The following is a 12,338-nucleotide window of genomic DNA, read 5'->3' as shown; positions in this document are numbered from 1 at the left end:
GTTTTTTATAGTATTGAAATATTTTGTATGGTTCACGTTCCCATAATTAAAACGGATTATTTAGCCTGTACTGCTTTTAATTCATAGTATCGATCGATCGTACACGAAACATTTCATTGGTCTGTCGGCTATGTGTAATCTTTTTTTAATAAAATCTACGTAAGAAGTAACTGATCTCTCGACATGTATATTGTCATATATTCGCACAAAATCTTGTACAAACAGCATTGTATACAGCATGTGTCTAATCATTTTCAGGTAGTCACTTAACAACGAGTAAGGATAATGTCCTATAACATGTAATGATAAATAAAATTCTATATCTGGAAAAAGATGATAATGTTTAATACTTGTTAAAAATATAAATTTCATTATTTTCAATCAACTAGCTATTAACTACAATTTTTAATGTAATTACAATTCATTTTCCTAAAGAACTACGATACTATTTAACAGTGACTTCTATCAAATAATATACAGAAGTCGTATGTAACATAACGATCTCGAGTCGATAATCGAAAGCCCAGATACATAATTAGCTATTATAATAACAATTTTCTAGGATTTTTCATCTACAGCCCCCATAAGATTTATAGATATGCCTAATCATTATTTATTTAAAACAAGTTGAAACGTATCGTTTATATTTTTAACAAGAACATATTAAAATTACCAGACTGTAAAGAATATTGCCACGAGTGCAACTACATTATTAAAAGAAACTTTTATAATCTGGACAATCGACAATGTACTTAAAATCGTTCTTAAACTAAATAATTAATATATCCCATTTGTACAAAATAGAAACATAAATTACATACTGTACAGATAATACAGGGTCATATATGAGATACAGTACTTAAGAGCCAATAACAAGTGAAAATAACATCGATGGAAAGTAATTTTTCTGCTTCAAAATAGATTTAAAAGTAAACGTAACGAAATTGATGAATACAGAATGACAGTTAAATATGTAGAACATAAAAATTCGTGTAAAATTTATCTAGCATTCAAAGATATTCCAACATAAGAGAATATTCATTCGGAATACTTATATTTAAGAATGTTCCTAACGTAAGAATTATCTTTATAGTACTGAATTTCTAAACAATATAAAACTGTATATATCCTGCAAATGTATCAGTTCGTAACTGAAATAGTATGCATATTATAATATCGTGACTTTCGACGATAAACATTTTAGAGACATATAAATGTAAATTAGCACGGCTTTGTAACAAGAGGATTTCAATGCGTATGAGTATCAAAATCTCGTAATATTAGAATAGACTAAATTTAAATGCTATTATCAAAATGGCTTTCACTCTAGAAATATCTTTTACCGTCTGCTAAATTTACTTTAATGTCTCTTTTTAAGCTCACGCGCGTCTAGAACTCAGGACAGTTTCTTCCTAAACAATATCTTCTCTAAGTAGTAGCCATCACTGATTATATACTCAACAAACTTCAACACAGTGAAGCACGTCAAAACACATTGACATTATCGTATTTTGTCGCGATTCACATAAAAACAAAAAATATACATACACAACGTGGACTCATTCATAATTACTTTCATGACTTGCTATTAATCATCCATTAATCATACGAATTCCCCCCGCATTCATACGCATTTTCAAGTATATGTAAATCTTAGTACTCAGTCTTCAGGCTTGCAGTCTGTCAATAATTCTATGTACACTGGGATCATATTTACAAGGGGAGTTTTTTTTTAGCTATGAGAAATAAAATAACAGTTTTCGAGAAATATTATCAAGCACTACACAATTTTGATGGCATTATCAATATGTAGTTTTGACATTGTCTTTTTTACACGTAGTGCTGTTAAACGAACGGCAGGATTTGCATGCCAGCACTCGGCCATAAGTTTACTTAGAGCAAATAGGATCTATGAGAAAAAAGAAAAAAAAGACATAGTAGATTTTAAATATTTTCATTCTATAAAAAAACGTTTATATAGAAATTATTAATTTTATGCTTACTGGATCATTCTCCCATCGTGCTGGTATTAGCGGACGCAATCGTTTTACGCAAACTGCTAGTCGCATATCTTCAAAGTCTGGATCACTCGGTACAACGTCATGATAAGGTAAGGCGTATGGTTCTACCATAGAATTTTTACCACCTGTAACGCATCGTCTGCATGCTTCCCAAAGCACAAGACCTACAGAATACATATCTGCCATTTTAAAGGCATCAAAAGAAGATGTATTTAAGGTTTCATCCAAAACTTCTGGAGCCATATATCGACGAGTACCCACTCGCGTATTAAGAGCGATATCAATTTCTCCGCTTTCGCTATCAATAAAAATTTACAATTGTAGAACGTGTAACATGAATTTTTGTTCAATTATCTTATTATTAAATACCTTATGTATCTTACTGCCAAACCGAAATCAGCAATTGCACATTCACCATTTCTCTTTACTAAAATATTTCTACTTTTTATGTCTCTGTGTGCTATAGCAGGCTTTCCGCGTGTACCAAAGATCTCTGTATGAAGATGAGCAATTCCAGAAGCAATCGAAAGAGAAATTGCTAGTAGACTAGGATGATCCAAAACAGTAGTTTGTAAGTAATCGTGCAATGATCCTCTTTCATGATAGTCTGTGATTAGTAACATTTGCGTCCAAGATCCTGTTCCTTTGATATCGGCTGCAATAAATCCTAAAATGTTGTCGTGTCTCATCAATACCGTCTGATAAATCTCGGTTTCTCTGAACCAAGAAGCTTCTTCCAGCGTGAAAAACACTTTTACAGCCACTTTCTCTCCTCTCCATCTTGCAAGCCATACTTCGCCATAACGACCTTTCCCAACACATTGAGACAAAGCTAACTGTTTAGCTATAGTTCGTTGTACTAACAGAGGTAAACCGGATCCAGAACCACTACTCTGATCTATAAAGTCTTTAAGGGTACCTTGAGAAGGCATTAGACACGGGCCTCTTTCTTTTCTTCTGTATCTGTGATATATGATCACCATAGCTATAGAAATTACCATTAAACATACAGACAAAATGGTAGCTAATATTATAAGAGGTGCACCCGATGCTATAGCCACATGATTGGGAGGCACGGTAGGTCTGGGTATATAATCGGGAATCAAATTTTTGTTACAAAGTGCACTCTTATTACAACATTTTATACTTTTTCCTTGTAAATGTGGCACAAGGTACCCTTTGCATTGCATGAAACCTTGTTCATCCGGTGGTAAACACCCAAACGACAATTCAGGTACAAATTCTTTCGATTCTGTATCCCAAACTTCTTCAACCGCACTGAAACAATGTCCACCGGGTCTTCCTTCGCAAGTCCCATTCTGTCGATCGTCCGGACAGTGTCCTTCGCAGTAGCAAGTAATTCCCAATGCTGTAACATAAATGATACAATTGATTTCATTACTATCGGTTTTTAGTACGAAATAACATGGTAAATAGAAATCACCTGCTTTCATTGTAATTATGCATGTAATTGAAGAAAGCTTAGAAAAATATTAAACAACGCTCATTTCTATTTCTGTCGTTGTAGGATAATTGTTCTGGCAACAATTCAGAACGATCAGTGTCGTATCTTTGAGGTTATGTAAAAGTAAACAAAAACAGTAAAAAAGAACAGAGTGCGTTAAGAGCAAGGCGAAAACGTCAGAAAGAGATGAAGCGAACGATAGGAAAGCAAAACCACAGGAGATAAGTAACCGAATGATAATTGATACCGAGGGGAAAGCCCAGCATACTGGGCGGATTCGGGAGGAGGTTGCTCGACAAGTTACGACGTGTCGCGTAGGCGGACGGCCATTGCGTCCTACGACACAAACTGCTGCAACAAATAAAAGGAAGGTGCGCCCTTGCGACGAACAGAAATTTCCTGTGGTACATATGTACACGTTAATCTAAAGGCACCAGTATACCTTTATCATCTTCCGGGATTAAGCTTGAACAATGCCTTTAATAAACATGCAACGTACAATCTTGGAGCAAAAGGAATTTATAAGCACTTTATTGCTAAAACATCAATGAATTAAGTTTATTAGAGGGGAATCGATCACTTGATGCGTCACGATCGCAAAGTCGAATGCAAAGGCGATCGGGGTCGGTGATACGCGGATCAATTTTTTAGGCATCTAGAAACTGGCGCGCAATTGTATGTCACAGATTTTCTTCAGTCTGCAAATCTCAGACTACGCTGTGTTCATCGAGAAAACAGTCGTTTTTACATGGAATTTTTGACAAAATTTTCTACGAGAAAATTAAATAGATCAAGAGAGAAATATGATTGTACATGCAAATCTGATAGCGCATGCTACAGATGCAATCGATATACGAAAATACGCGCATGCAAGCAAATACGATTTAAGGTTATCTACCACGCGCAAAAATGACGGAGAAGCACGTCGTAGCAGTAAACAAAGAGTACAAAGTTTATGATGCGTACCGGGAGGGAGAGTTGGAATGTAAAATCTTTCAGGAATTACAGCTTCCACGTTCGTATTTGTTTATAAATAGTAAATTATAATTAACGAAAACTGGGAGTTCCAAGAGATAAACGAGTCGATAAGAAAGTGAAACAGAGTCGAAAGTAACGAGACATGTGCGCTATTATAGAGAAGCGACGAAGACGAGAAACGCAGTTTTGAGATCGAGTTTCTCAGAGGCGAAGATAAAAAAGGGATGAAAGAAGAAATAGGAAGAAAGGTAAAGTACAGGAGCCGCTGGGGAAACTGCTTATCTTCCGTCGCAGAATTACTCCCTCGCGTCTATTTTACGGTGACCGCTCTATTTATATCACCAAATATCTGGATCGATCCTTCATGCGTTCTGAGCCTATTCCACGTATCCCCCTTTTCTCTCTGGCTATGTACGAGCTACTTTCGTTCCCCAAAATGAAAACAAGGACCAACGTCGTTTCGTGTGTAGCATTTCTTTGGAATGGTTATGAATTGCGTATCTCTTTACAAGTAAAACACGATTCCATTTTGAAACGATACAAAAATATTTGCATAATATACAGATAGATATACCGGTATCAACGGTTCGATAATTTTTCTCGCTCGAATCCGCATGTTTTTCATTTCACGCGTTTTTTAAGAATCAACAATCAGACCTTGAATCGTACTTTTCCGAAAGTTCACGTTTCCTACCAGTTTCTTAGCCTGCGGCACGCAACTCCGTGTCTGCCGATCGCACCGTACATGGAAATCGCCGGTACACAATTATCCGTCGTCTTCCAAGAGAGGCGAACGCGTTTCCGAGGACAGTTCCCTCTTATCCTTGCGTATCTCGCGAGAGACTAAACGAAAACGACACGACCAGTAAGTACTTTTCCATCGATGATGATCCGTCGATGAATTAAATTGTCCGATGCAGAGGCGGCATGTCACGGAAGCCTCACCAACGACCGTTAATAGAAATCTACACAGCTGCACTTGGTATGCAACGAAACGATACGACGCATTGCTACGCAACAAAAAAAGAAGAATTTCTTTTTCTAGAAGAAACAAAAGTGGGAGAAAATACGCGCGTGTACACGTTTCCGCGAACACGCAGGTTCAGGAACTTAAAACGGTAATTTTCTGTTTAGAAGACCGCCCCCTTTGCGAGACTTTGGCAAAACAATCACCGCTCGTAATCTCGTGAGAAGGTTTCAATGAATCGCGCGACGCAGCATTACGACCAGACACGCACTTTATCAGCGTGGCAAAGAGCAGTATCAGCGATAGGCTGGCGTTCCACACCTACAACTTGGAGAGAATCGGCGCTGCCTCTGGCAGTTTGTTCGCGTGTCGATGATAAAATTATACGAAAACAAAAAACTGAACTCAGCGGTACGGCTTCGAATTCTAGCCTTATGCATATTTAAACGCGTTTAGTGTTGCGACGGACACCGGTGCCCGTCGCTATCTTTCCATTCAGCGGGAACCATTCCATAAAAAAGTCTATATACCCTAAACTAACCCTAACGTGTAAACTTTTTAATTACTGTAAAATAACATGTACACCATTCGAGTATTCAATCTTTCTAGTTTCTACGTAATAATTTGAACAAATGTTGAGGATAATCGAGAACGCTTCAGTGTCATGGAAAGACACGGACGATTCACTCTGCACTTAACGTGTTAAAGAAGAGAGTGAACTGGTGTAATTCAACTGGTATTCGCGCCCCACGATGCTTTTCTCTTTTGCTTTGTTTATATTCGAGCTGCACCGACGCACAGTAGGCGACATCAGGACAAAAATCGAGTTTTAACTTTTGATTTTTGACTTAACGATACCCTAAAGTTTATGAAAAACAAGTAAAATCAGTTGAAAGTTATATTTAAGTATTGTCCTTAACGCTCATCCGTTTAATTTCGTAATATTTTTATATCTGTTCAAACTCATCGTATACAGCTAGAGCTGCATGAAAAATTATCAAAAAATGTTTAATAATTGCCCAGCGTATTAGCTCGATTTTGAATAAAAAAGTATATTATTATGCCTGAACGAAACTAGGATAAATCTTTTCTTTAAAGTATCCTTAAAATTAAAAAACAAATCCCGTTTGCCCATTTTTGCCTATTGAAAAGATATTAATAATATAATATTATATGTATTTTCATGAAGAGAGTTAAGGGGGAATACCCAGGATCAAGAAAGGCTATTTATGCGAATCTCTTGTAAAAAATATCTTGAATTAAGTTGATCGCATGTGTTAATAACAAATTGTTATTGACAAATGAATATATTTAAAATGGAATGTATACTACTTGATAAGCGAAATATGTATATTCAACTACCTTGCACCACTATTTTACATGTAATGTGCTCGTTTTTACATTCGAACTTTACCTTTTGTCCGCTAAATGGAATACGGAAAACCTTAAATCTCACAATTTAAAATGTATCATGTAACCGGTTCGACAAGCTTAATTTACTTTGATTTGCGGTTTATACGTATTTTATTCGTGTTTACTTGATATTTTCATAGTTTTCTACTATTACGTAATATTACTTGTTACCGTTATAATATTCACTTACATTTTAATAAAAACTATTTTCCTTAAAAATTAATACTTTCTTTGCACCATTAGAATTTTTCTTTATTCTCGATTTATTCTGTTTGGTAATTCAAGTTGCTTTATACAGTTCATAAGATGGCTGATATTATGTGAAAGAAAGTTACAAACCTTTTCTTAGACTGGTACCTTGTCGTGGTGAAAAGGCTTATAATTGCATATATTTAAAAATATAATTAAAACAGCAATTAAACCAAATCCCGTCACTGTTTAATCGTAAGATAATGTTCAATATTAAGAATCCAGAAATCATCACCACCACGGTTAATTTTATAATTGTAATTTGATATTCGAAATAAGCGACCCCAAAAACACACGTTAGACCACCAATAGTAAAATAATTTCGTTCAATGTTGGATCAGCCATTTTCAATTCCACAATTTCGAATAGAAATTGAAAATCAGCATGCCCAGTTACTCGGGTATATTAATTTTCAAAAACATTTCTCAAGATTTGAAATCTATGTCCGAAAGAACCTGGAGATACCAATTTTCTAAAAATTTACGGCAGAATTCACCGAGTTGGCAAATTTTGTCCATTTTATCTGGATTTTTTGCCCACTGTGCGTCGTGTCTTTTCAACATACGCGACAGGCTCGTCGTAATTATCCAGATCACTCTCGGTAGAGCAACGATTAAATAAAAATTGGACAAAGATCGAGGGGAAGGAGTGTTCGGATCTCGGGAAACAGACCGCGAACACCTGTTCTTATCTTGTAACGCGAATAAAAGCACGACGAGAGTAGAGTACGGCCCTCCCTGATCGGAGGAGCGCGTTCGCACCAATTAACCGACCACTTGAAACCGGCACGCTGACGGGAGGGGGGATGTGGCACTTGTTTCAAAGTGTTCGAGCATTTGTCAAGTTGTCCATCCAGCAATTTGGCCAATGAAAATTTACTGTATTGCTCTCGTGATCTACAACTCTCCTCGGAACAGGAAATATCTCGATATACTTGTTCGAGAACAACCAACCAACCCCCTTTGGTTGCATTTCGCGACGCTGTAGATCAAGTGAAACCGCAAACGAGAATGGGATCAACGAAAAATAGCACAGAAATGCTTCGTGCGAGCACGAAACGATAAAGAGAAAAAAATAGAAGCGGAATCGCGTGCGAGCAGAGGTATTGACCAGCGAGTGACTGCGTAAACATCGAGTGGGAGGATTTCGCGGGCTTTTTTGTTCTCTAAGGGCGCGTTGACACGTGATGTACCGGGTGTTTTTCTTCGTGACACGCTGTTTTTCACTCGTCTTTCGTTACTCTTATCGCGTTATCAGTATTTCCTGTTTGCCGACGTGGAAAAGCGCGACGTTTCCACGGATTGTATTTCTAACCCGGTAACAGTCGATAATAACGATATGAGAAATGTGCGTTTTAGTGCGCACAACGTTCGATAAAACGAACAAATAACAGCAGTACTTGGGCGTTGCAGTCGAAACTAATTTTTCGAACCACGGATGATAAGATTTAACAAATATGGGAACGTAAAATCGAAATCCTACCGCAGCACGTGATGTTACGGTTTTGGCCGCTGGACCAAGTGTAATTGCACGCTGCATTTGCGCGCGATGAATAACGCATCCGAGAAGAGCGCTGAAAACAGCTTTGCGCGTACGCGTAACGATATTATGAGTATGGTTTTCGTGGAAGCACAATCAGTCAGCGGTAATCCAATCCTGCTGTCACTCGACGTGATTCTCTCGGGAAATTCTCATCCAGAAGCAGAGGAACATCAACATGAATAAAATTAGAAAGTACAAACGAGTCTCGTGCGCCCTATCTACATAGAGTGGATCACGATATTAAATAATAAAACGTGTTAAATTTTCGCACAGAAAGGAAGCGATCAACCTCGATAAAACGCAATTCATTATTCCAATAATAGTGTTCAACTTGGGTCTATTAGTACATAAAAACATGTATTCGTTATAGATAGACGATATTCATGCAATGTCCTCGCCAGTTGCGAGAAGAAAAATAAACGAGGTTGAAAGAAAAGAGGAGGGAAGTGACCGTGTTTAGACGAATCAGATGACGAATAAGAGAGAAACAAGACGGATCAAGCATGAAAGTAATAACTTTTACGACGTTAAAATAAAGCCGTAGAAAAGTTGCATACATTTGAGATAGATAGACCAGGATAGTAGCACGTGAAACACGACGAGTTGTATCGGAAAAAAGAATGAAAAGCGGTAAAAGGTCGAGGCATCGTGAACGAACCGGGACTTTCGAGGCATGAAAAGCGGCGAGACTCTCGCACCACTGGTATTTCAGTCCCTAACCTTAGCACCTAACCTCTTCGTCCTTCTCTTTCCGTCGTTCTTACTCTCGCCCTCTGTCTATCGTTCACTCCTCTTCGAGTCGAGGGTAAAAAAGAACGTGCGTGCCTTTGGCACAGGGATTCCTTTCGGAAGAATGCACCGTCCGTACGGCAACAGAAACGTCATTGCGTACGAGTATCGAAGCATGTAACCACGAAACAAGGACGACGACAAAAGCGTTAAACGATTCGCTGCAAGTGTCACATAGAAAGATCACTGGTCGTTTCGTTGTCTTTTGCGGGTGATTCTCGAAATTGTGGCAAAAAGTGAAAAATGCGATCGAGGTCGCGTCAGGCGACGATCTTTTATAATACGTCGAGAGGACCGTGCGTGTTCGTCGAGAGGAAGAGCGGCGGAGACAGAACGAGAAAGAGAGACCAGCGGGGTACACATCTGCGTGACAGAAGGCGAACAGAGTAGTCAGCAGCAGACAGCAATCGTTCTCGCTAGTTGAGAATCCGCATCCGATCGATTCTCGTGCACTGCACACGTCGTGCTTTTGCCACTTTTCGCGGCACACGCGCGCGCACACGTTCGTGATATAAAGCAAGCACAGATGTACTCACCACCGACGAATCTCGCGATAAACACTACCAAGCCAATCCACAGGCCGTATTTACATCCGCGCCGACCCGGGGTAGCGGAGAGCGCAGCCATTTTCTACACTCGAGAGCACATACTTCACTGTGACGTAGGGCGGTCAGCGTCGGCCGTAGAGCGCAGGCCGCTCGACTTCGGCTATCTTCGCGAGTACACGGTGGGGACTGACTGCCTATTGGGGGAACTAGTCGTCTAACTTCGGCTTTGCGACGAGGATCTCCGATCCTCGGTCGTGCGAAAGAGCGAGATGTAACATGTAGCACGGTGCGATCAACTGCGTATCTTTGAATCACGGTACCCCGATCGAACAATGATCAAGATGAACGCAAAATCTAAACGATACGAACGAAACGTTACCTCTTCAAAGGCTGGGTTTGCGATACGAACGCTTGGGACACGCATTCCAACGAAAAATCCTTCACATTACCAATACAAATTTTTAATTATTTTTCTATTTCTGTGTCTCTGGCGACCACGTGCACTTTTAGCGTCTTACGTTTTTTTTTTCTCGGCAACGATCGACGCATTGTAAACCCACGTTAGGACACGCGCAGTGCGCAGTCCTAATGTGCAACCCTTGGTTTCAGTCTGCATAATATGTATATCCGCAGACCGTATGCGGTAAAGTGGGCGGGGAATTGCAATGTGAAAAAATTGTTCAGCGGCATACAGCTCGGTCAAATTCGCTGGTCAAGTTAAGCGTTTAAATTGGTCTAACGTTCAACGTCTCGGACACAGGCTATTGTTTAGCGTTATACAAACTTTTTGCACCGACAGAATGTAGTACAGTTTTCAAGGAATTACAGTATGTAGGTAAATAACAATCTCGATAGGTACTGCTACCTTGAAAAACGACTGTGCGCACACAATCGACGCGTTCGATTTTTAATTAAATGGAAATTTTGACTCGTACTATACTTATGTAACTTACGATTCGTTTTCTTTGCAAATTATTAACATATGGCCCCATATCTGTTTGCTATCGCACTTAGAGCTATGTATATCCCAGAGATATTTAGTAAACATTTCGCGTGTACCGCTAGAAGGTTTGAATCAGTCCGTCGCTACATCCCTGGCTCGTCAGCGTAGCTAGCGGGGAGTGTGCGACGGCGCCCTACGGGCGCCACTGTGCCGCGACGACCACGGTCCCGGAGATCTTTCTCCTTCCCTCGTTCTCTTCTTCTCTCGCTTGTCGTGCACGCTCATAGATAGCACCGATGCTCCAGAGCGAGCCAAGAGAAGCCATAGGGAGGGTCGGAGGAGAACGGCTCCTTGGAAAGGCGCGAATGTCTATGCGTGGCGCGTCACCACGGAAACTAGAACCCGGCTAGAATCTTGAATCTTTTTCTTCGGCGAACCGGGTGAACGCGGCTAGCGGTTCGAGAAACCGTCCAAACATCCAATCGAATCCTTCTTTTTCTCCCGATGACGTCGAAAGCAAACGATCTCGCTCCTCTCGTCTGGAATTCGAACACGAGACGAGTTTACGCGGTATCAGGCCTTCTCGAGGAAAGGATTTGTCCCTATGCAGAAAACGTAAACCGTTGGTTTTCAAACGGGATCGCGAATCAAATGCGAACATAACGAAATGTAAATAAGATATAAGAGTTATACCGAGAGCACAAGTCGAATGATTAAATGTAGCATTTCGCGTGCACTTGAATACAGTGTGTCGTTTGCGCACGCGTATTCAACATTCCTCGACTTTTTATAAGTTGGAAAGTATTGTAATCGAGAAAAATGTCTAAAAGAGTTTGTTTAAATGTACATATATGATCAAGTATAATCGGCTGAGCAGATTTCAATGAATCTTGCTATTTAAATTCCATACTTTCGACCAAAGATCTCGGAGGAAATTAAATTTTATATAAGGAAGTTAAACGTTATCGCTAACAAGAAAAGAATTAAATGAAACAACATGAATAACATACACTATAAATATTGTAATTAATATATTTACGAGAATATTGTTTTATTTATATAATTATAATCTTCGATTAAAGTAGCATTAAAGCGATGGAATGAATCGTGATTAATATATTCGTTTTTATTAATTTTATTATAAGAAGAATGAATTTGAAAGCTACTGGAATTACAATGTCTAACTTAAGAGTCGCGTAGTATTTCAGATGATGTTTGGTGTAAATAGTCTGTCGGTTGATTATCTTGTTGTTTAAAATAGGTAGCCAAGTTTTGTTTAAGAGATGCGCAAAGCGAGGAGAGAATGAGGAGGAAGCACGACGGAGAAAAAAGGAGGAGGAGAATCGAGAGAAAGGCGATGCCGTGTGTCTCGAAAGTGGTGCATTCGCACTTGAGCGGCGCCGTTTTGGCGATCCAACCGATC

The 12,338-nt window shown here is 39.2% G+C and overlaps 1 protein-coding gene across 4 annotated transcripts; it reads right to left on the bottom strand.

The window, feature by feature from the left end:
* Positions 1-324: 324 nt before the first annotated feature.
* Tkv (serine/threonine receptor kinase thickveins) lies at positions 325-10,118 on the bottom strand. 4 transcript variants are annotated; one of them, XM_076770554.1, is made up of 4 exons: positions 9,961-10,118; positions 2,391-3,390; positions 2,004-2,319; positions 325-1,909 (listed from the first exon to the last, which is right to left on the bottom strand). In XM_076770554.1, the coding sequence occupies exons 1-4, from the start codon at positions 10,049-10,051 to the stop codon at positions 1,781-1,783; spliced, it is 1,536 nt and encodes a 511-aa protein (XP_076626669.1). In that variant the 5' UTR covers positions 10,052-10,118; the 3' UTR covers positions 325-1,780. The 4 variants fall into 4 exon arrangements, with proteins under 4 accessions (XP_076626669.1, XP_076626673.1, XP_076626672.1 ...); XM_076770558.1 differs by lacking the exon at positions 9,961-10,118 and adding an exon at positions 5,159-6,184; XM_076770557.1 differs by lacking the exon at positions 9,961-10,118 and adding an exon at positions 3,929-5,137.
* Between the last annotated feature and the right edge of the window lie 2,220 nt (positions 10,119-12,338).

Source organism: Colletes latitarsis, chromosome 8 (genome assembly GCF_051014445.1).
Source record: "Colletes latitarsis isolate SP2378_abdomen chromosome 8, iyColLati1, whole genome shotgun sequence".
In the NCBI taxonomy this organism is placed as follows: domain Eukaryota; kingdom Metazoa; phylum Arthropoda; class Insecta; order Hymenoptera; family Colletidae; genus Colletes; species Colletes latitarsis.
The sequence above is the reverse complement of the archived record's forward strand: the minus strand, read 5'-3'. Positions and strand labels throughout refer to the sequence as shown.